Genomic DNA, 8,014 nt, shown 5'->3' on the forward strand with positions numbered 1-8,014 from the left:
GATACAGCTAGACATAAAAAAACAGATACAAAAGTAAAACAAATACACAGTACATACAGTACTTACCTTAGAATATGGCACTGGTTGCCCTTACCCTTATGCAGCTGTTGTGTAGAAAGGCAGATAAAGTACTGAACATAATGAACAGTGGCTCATTTGAAAACCACCGAAAACGTGGAACACTGAAAAGAGGGTGCCAAATATGCAGGGCCTTCCTGTACTGTATGTTTTTTGCAGAGTTATGTTTCTTGTGTCCTGTCTTCAGTATTTAGTGTTTTCAGTGTGTTATAACTTTTGAAACTTTCTAGTATGGTAATTTTAGTACACCACCTCTTCTTGGATCCCTTTCTCGTTATAAGTCACTCTGTAAGCAGATACAGGCTCTCCTCACCGAGCGACGTACTCGTTTACCAACCACTTGGACTTACGGCCAGCTCTCCAACCAGTAGGCAAACCTAAGTAATGTATATTAGAGCTGATTTCCTCTATTCTGTTTATTACAGTATACAGTACACTAGTGTATAAACGTCTAAAAATATGCTAGAAATGTTATAAATGGTGCAAAGGTGATATTAAAATAATATTTAAAGATGATTGACACAAACCCACTACCAGTATTGTATGCTCCTCACTTAACGACCAATTTGCTTACTGAACTACTTTTAGGAATGGAACCCCGTTGTTTAGCGAGGAGAGGCTGTATTGTCCAGTGTATTTTCTGTGCTGTTGCTTCTTGTTCTCCATGTTGTAGTTTATGGGGATATTTGAATTTTGATGTTTGTGCTCTTCTGACAACAAAGTTATTTAATAAATGATGGTGAATGTGGTTTCCTTTTTTTGGGGGGATTATCCTACCTCAGCAGGAACTGGTGTGTTCAATGTATAAATTGATGACTTGTGGTTGAAAATGCTGTACAGTGGACCCCCGGTTAACGATATTTTTTCACTCCAGAAGTATGTTCAGGTGCCAGTACTGACCGAATTTGTTCCCATAAGGAATATTGTGAAGTAGATTAGTCCATTTCAGACCCCCAAACATACACGTGCAAACGCACTTACATAAATACACTTACATAATTGGTCGCATTCGGAGGTGATCGTTATGCGGGGGTCCACTGTATATAGTACTAGGTCCTAAAAAGAAAAGCTATAATGGTCCTAATTTTCTAAAATAATGTTTTTATATATATTTAGGCCCCTTCAGTGAAGCAACATTAATCTGGAAACAGCTTCGTGTTGAGGGCTTTTTATGTTACCGCTGGAATGATCGGTGGACGGAGGGTCTAAAACAGTTACAACATTGGGTATTGGAGGTGAGCCAATAAAATTCTTTTTCCTTTCTATTTCTACTTCTTACCTTATGGTGGTCCGTGGCCTGGTGGCAAAAGCTCTCGCTACACACACTGAGTGTCCGGATTCGATTCCTGGCAAAGCTAGAAACATTGGGCTTGTTTCCTTACACTGGTTGTCTATACACAAATAACCCGCACATAAAAGAGAGAAGCTTATGACGACGTTTTGGTCCGACTTGGACCATTGACAAAGTCACACAGTGTGACTTTGTCAATGGTCCAAGTCGGACCGAAACGTCGTCGTAAGCTTCTCTCTTTTATGTGCGGGTTATTTGTGTATCGTTCCAGTCACGGTATTGTGCCTTTTTTGTTATTTACTGGTTGTCTATGTTCACTCATCAGTAAAATGGGTACCTGGGTGTTAATCGACTGGTCTGGGTCACATCGTGGGACAAAATTGACCTAATTTGCCTGAAATTCTCTGCATAACAAGTGATTTTCTATATAGTAGTATGTCATTGATGTCAGCTAGGCCTGTATACTTCGTACATTTTTTTTTTTTCCAACAAGCCGGCCATCTCCTACTGAGGCAGGGTGACCAAAAAAAAAAAAAAAATCCCCAAAAAGAAAATACTTTTATCATCGTTCAACACGTTCACCTCACTCATACATAATCACTGTCTTTGCAGAGGTGCTCAGATACGACAGTTTAGAAGTCCCTCCAGACTGTCATGTTCCAGACCCCTCCTTTAAAGTGCAGGCATTGTACTTCCCATTTCCAGGACTCAAGTCTGGCTAAATCTATAATAACTGGTTTCCCTGAATCCCTTCACTAAATGTTACCCAGCTCACACCCCAACAGCTTGTCAAGTCCCAAAAATCATTTGTCTCCATTTACTCTTGTCTAACATGCTCACACACACTTGCTTGAAGTCCAAGCCCCTCTCCCACAAAACCTCCTTTACCCTCTTCCTGTAACCTTTTTGAGGATGACCCCTACCCCTCCTTCCTTCCTTCCCCTATTGATTTATATGCTCTCCAAGCCATTCTACTTTAATCCATTCTCTCTGAATGACCAAACCACCTCAACAATCCCTCTTCAGCCTTCTGACTAATACTTTTAGTAACTCCACACCTCCTAATTTCCACACTCCAAATTCTCTGCATAATATTTACACCACCACTGCCCTTAGACAGGACATCTCCACTTCTTCCCGCTGCCTCCTCGCCTCAGCATTCACAACCCAAGCTTCACACCCATATAAGAGTGTTGGTACCACTATACTTCCATACAGTCCCTTCTTTACCTCAATAGAAAACGTTTTGTCTCCACATATGCTAACCTCAACGCACCACTCACCTTTTTTACTTCATCAGTTCTGTGGTTAATCTCATCCTTCATAAACCCATCCGCTGACAAGTCAACTCCCATATATCTGAAAACATTCATGTACTTGTAGAAATAAAGATATTATTATATAATTTTTTTCCATAAATATGTGATGTAAGGTGTTTATATCTGACCAAGTTTTTACATGGTCACTTGAAAGCTGGCATTGACTTTCACAGTTCTTCCAAAGGTTTTGTAATGATATGTATCATGAATATTTTTTTTTTTTTTTTTTTTTTTTTTTTGAATTATGTAGCTACAATTAAAAAATTGTTTTGTAACTTTATCTTCATTTATCAGAGAAAATATTTCAGTAATAATATGAACCAAGTGGTGATCATATTTATGTAAGAATAGGAGATGACATTTCAATAATTTTTTTTTACTTCATCCCAGCAAGGTAGGATGAAAAAAAAAAATGTTAACCATCATTCATTCACCCACTGTCTGGCCAGAATTATAACTCTTAATGGCCCAATTTGTAATGCTTTGATGGCTGGAACCATAATTCTTAATGATCCATAGTAAAACAAAAATTAACTTATTGTACCTATTATTAAAATTTTGGGTAATTTAAATGTTCAATGCCATAGTTGAATCCCAGAAATTTGCATACTTCATAATTTGCAGGATTTGTTTATTCAGCTTTTTATCTAAGGCCATTTCACAGATAGCTTTGATTATTCGTGGTTTCTCTTTCATGCCTGTTTTTCTACTTGCACAACTCCTAAATTGACAGTTAACTATAGGATTTCATTTAAAATTGCCTCAATCTTTCTTATGAATGTCACTGTTAAGCAGAGTAGAGCAAAATGTAAAGAAATATGGAAATAAACCATAGAAATTACCCAGAAAAGTGAATTTAATTTTCCAGTTATCCAGTTTTAGAATTCACTTTGGCTTCAGGAGCCTAGCCTATGCAAAGTATGGGGCTGTACTTTGTTATTTGATGTTTCTGCATTGACTTTATAAGAAAACTTGATTGATTTATGGCATAATGAGAGTGTAATGAAAAATGGGACTGAGTCATGAGTTTCATGAACACATACCTATTAATAATAATAATATAATAATGCACATTGTAGGTAGTAGGTTGGTAGACAGCAACCGCCCAGGGAGGTACTACCGTCCTGCCAAGTGAGTGTAAAACAGAAACCTGTAATTGTTTTACATGATGGTAGGATTGCTGGTGTCTTTTTTTCTGTCTCATAAACATGCAAGATTTCAGGTACATCTTGCCACTTCTTCTTACACTTAGGTCACACTACACATACATGTATATGTACAAGCATATATATATACACACCCCTCTGGGTTGTCTTCTATTTTCTTTCTTGTGCTTGTTCTTGCTTATTTCCTCTTATCTCCATGGGGAAGTGAAACAGAATTCTTCCTCCGTAAGCCATGCGTGTTGTAAGAAGCGACTAAAATGCCGGGAGCAAGGGGCTAGTAACCCCTTCTCCTGTATAAATTACTAAATTTGAAAAAGAGAAATTTTTGTTGTTCTTTTTGGGCCACCCCGCCTTGGTGGGATACGGCCGGTTTGTTGAAAGAAGAAAAAGTCTGTTGAGTATACCTGGTAAAGTGTATAGTAGAGTTATTATTGATAGACTTATGAGTAAGATGGAGAGCAGGATAGCAGATGAACAAGGAGGCTCTAGGAAAGGTAGGGGGTGTGTAGACCAAGTGTTCGCAGTGAAACACATAGGTGAACAGTATGTAGATAAGGGTAAAGAGGTTTTTGTGGCATTTATGGATTAGGAAAAGACGTGTGATAGGGGGGGCAATGTGGCAGATATGGCAATTGTATGGAATAGGAGGTAGGTTATTGAAAGCAGTGAAAAGTTTTTACGAGGATAGTGAGGCTCAGGTTAGAGTATGTAGGAGAGAGGGAGATTATTTTCAAGTAAAAGTAGGCCTTAGACAGAGATATATGATATTACCATGGTTGTTCAATATATTTATAGATGGAGTAGTAAGAGAAGTGAATGCTCGGGTGTTGGCGAGAGGTGTGGGGTTAAAAGATAAAGAATCTAATAAAAAGTGGGAGTTGTCAGTTTTGCTCTTTGCTGATGACACTGTGCTTTTAGGAGATTCTGAAGAGAAGTTGCAGAGGTTGGTTGATGGGTTTGGTAGGGTATGTAAAAGAAGGAAGTTAAAAGTGAATATAGGAAAGAGTAAGTTGATGAGGATAACAAAAAAATTAGGTAATGGAAGATTAGATATCAGATTGGAGGGAGAGAGTATGGAGGAGATGAATGTGCTCAGATATTTGGGAGTGGATGTGTCAGCAGATGGGTCTATGAAGGATGAGATGAATCATAGAATTGATGAGGGGAAAAAGGTGAGGGGTCTGTGGAAACAAAGAACTTTATCTATGAAAGCAAAGAGGGGAATGTATGAGAGTATAGTTATACCAATGCTCTTGTATGAATGTGAGATGTCATGTCTGCGGGCAATGTGTGGTGTGAATATAATGCAGAGAATCCATAGTTTGGAAATTAGGAGAAGGTGTGGGATTACCAAAACTATTGTCCAGAGGGCTGAGGAGGGGCTATTGAGATGGTTTGGACATGTAGAGAGGATGGAACGAAATAGAATGACTGAGAGTATACAAATCTGTAGTGGAGGGAAGGTGGGGTAGGGGTCGGCATAGGAAAGGTTGGAGGGAGGGGGTAAAGGAGGTTTTGTGTGCGAGGGGCTTGGACTTTCAGCAAGTTTGCATGAGCGTGTTACAGGAGCAAATGGAGACAAATGATTTTTAGGACTTGACTTGCTGTTGGAGTGTAAGCAGGGTAACATTTATGAAGGGATTCAGGGAAACTGGCAGGCCAGACTTGAGTCCTGGAGATGAAAAGTACAGTGCACTCTGAAGGAGGGGGTGTTAATGTTGCAGTTTTATAACTGTAGTATAGGCATGCCTCTGGCAAGACAGTGATGGAGTGAATTATGATGAAAGTTTTTATTTTTCGGGCCACCCTGTCTTGGTGGGAAACGGCCGATGTGTTAATAAAATATCTTTATTTACTACAAGTACATGTACAAGGTATACAGGCCTAGCTTAAATCAATGACATACTACTGTATAGAAAGCCCCCTTGTTATGCAGAGATTTCAGGCAAATTAGGTCAGTTTTTGTCTCAGGATGTGACCCACACCAGTCGACTAACACCCAGGTATCCATTTTACTGATGGGGAACATAGACAACTGGTGTAAGGAAATATGTCCGATGTTTCCACCCCTTCACTGGGAATCGAACCCGGACCCTTGCTGTGTGAAGTGAGAGCTTTTGCCACCAGGCCATGGGCAGGCCTAATTTATAATGAATTTGATTTACCATTTTTTGAGCATGACCCATTTTCAGGAATACATTAAGTCATCTGTCTGAGGTAAAACATCATGAAGAAAGCTAGACTCGTATATAGAGAGAATCTCAAACCTTTCACATATAAAAGTAATCTAAATTGTACAACAAATGTTTATCACTCTTATACAGGTTTTGGTCTGCTTTGTGGTTGAAGTATCTATGGAAGTGTTCAGGAAGCCCTCCTCTTGAATGCAGGTTATCAGAGGGAACAAGACACTAAAGATGTATAATGAATACACACAGAATAAATTCAGCATTTACTTTTTCAGAATTTAGAGTGATATTCAAAGATAAAACCTAAATTTTGTCCTAGATGTACTATATATTGTTAATCTCCTGTTTTTTTCCTCATTTTACAGGGAAAAATAAAGTACAAAGAAACAGTTTTTCATGGGTTTGACAAAATGCCAAGTGCCTTCATTGGCCTCTTTGATGGTGAGAATATTGGTAAAGCTGTAGTAAAACTCTGAAGACCCACTGAACCATGGTAATGGCCTGTGAATAAACTAGAAATTTCTCCATCAACAGTAATCAGAAGGGAGGTTACAGTAAACAAGGTTAGACATATATGCAAGTCAGAAAAGGTGAATGTGAGTAGGACATGGCTAGTAGGCCTACTGCAGTGTTCCCTTATTTATATATTCTTCGTTTAAGTTGTTTTATGTTGCAGAAATAACTTTAAAGTATTATCAGTGGTTGCAATTTTTCAGCAAATATCAGTTATCTTTCAAAGCTACAATTATTAAAAAACTTTTCCCATTTTGATGAAGTTGTTTCCCACATTAATGTTCTCAGATAATATCTTTAAATATTCACATTAGGTATATACTGTATATTTTTTGTTTGTCTTCTTTAGATTATATTTAAGACTCATAAGGGAAATAGTGATTGCCTGATATTAATAATCAATATATATATATATATATATATATCTTTCTTTCAACACACCGGCCATATCCCACCGAGGCGGGGTGGCCCAAAAGGAGAAACGAAAGTATCTCCTTTTACATTTAGTAATATATACAGAAGGGGTTACTAGCCCCTTGCTCCCAGCATTTTAGTCGCCTCTTACAACACGCATGGCTTACGGAGGAAGAATTTTGTTCCACTTCCCCATGGAGATAAGAGGAAATAAACAAGAACAAGAACTAGAAAGAAAATAGCAGAAAACCTAGAGGGGTGTGTATATATATGCTTGTACATGTATGTGTAGTGTGACTTAAGTGTAAGTAGAAGTAATCTGAAATCTTGCATGTTTATGAGACAGAAAAAAGGACACCAGCAATCCTGCCATCATGATGGCAGGTACTACCGTCCTTGGCAGGACGGTAGTACCTCCCATGGTACACGAATGGTTTCTGTTCACTCTGTCAAGCCGACCAGAAAAAAATCTCATATTTGTTAATTTATATGTTATGTAGCATGTTTATTATATAATTTTGAAAAAAAAAAGTCATAGATGGATTAAGCAAAATGTCTATATTAACATTTTATACACATTTAATGCACCTCAGTGATTATTATTGTGTTATTATCATTATTAATATAGTGTCTTCAAGACCAATTACACTTTTAATGAGTGGCTCTGAGACAGACAAGTAGACAGGAAGACACACACAGGTAGACAGAAAGACAGACACAAGTAGACAGAAAGACACACAGGTAGACAGAAAGACAGACACACAGGTAGACAGACACAGACACACAGGTAGACAAACAGACAGATACAGACACACAGATATACAGGCAGACAGATACAGACAGGTTTATGTGCAACACTGAAAACAAATAGAGAGCTTGAGAGTAAGAGCCTTTCTTGTCACAATCTCCAGTGCAAGATTCAGACTTCATCTTAGGGGCCATGGTGAAATTTACTGTCCAGTTAGTAAAGTTAATACAGTATGATGCTGCTGATAGGGCAGGGTTACTCAAACTGATGCTGCCTGCATGATGCATTGCCGCCGC

The 8,014-nt window shown here is 38.3% G+C and overlaps 1 protein-coding gene across 3 annotated transcripts in view; it reads left to right on the forward strand.

Moving 5' to 3' along the window:
• The window catches only part of LOC128702329 (prostaglandin reductase 1), a 36,689-nt gene extending 29,715 nt beyond the window's left edge, over positions 1-6,974 (forward strand). For all 3 annotated transcript variants that reach the window (XM_070102217.1, XM_070102219.1, XM_070102218.1), the window contains exons 8-9: positions 1,195-1,313; positions 6,409-6,974. In XM_070102217.1, coding sequence (XP_069958318.1) covers positions 1,195-1,313; positions 6,409-6,519 — 230 coding nt within the window. In that variant the 3' untranslated portion in view covers positions 6,520-6,974. The remainder of the gene's footprint in view (positions 1-1,194; positions 1,314-6,408) is intronic.
• Positions 6,975-8,014: the final 1,040 nt, after the last annotated feature.

Source organism: Cherax quadricarinatus, chromosome 80 (assembly GCF_038502225.1).
Source record: "Cherax quadricarinatus isolate ZL_2023a chromosome 80, ASM3850222v1, whole genome shotgun sequence".
NCBI classification, from domain to species: domain Eukaryota; kingdom Metazoa; phylum Arthropoda; class Malacostraca; order Decapoda; family Parastacidae; genus Cherax; species Cherax quadricarinatus.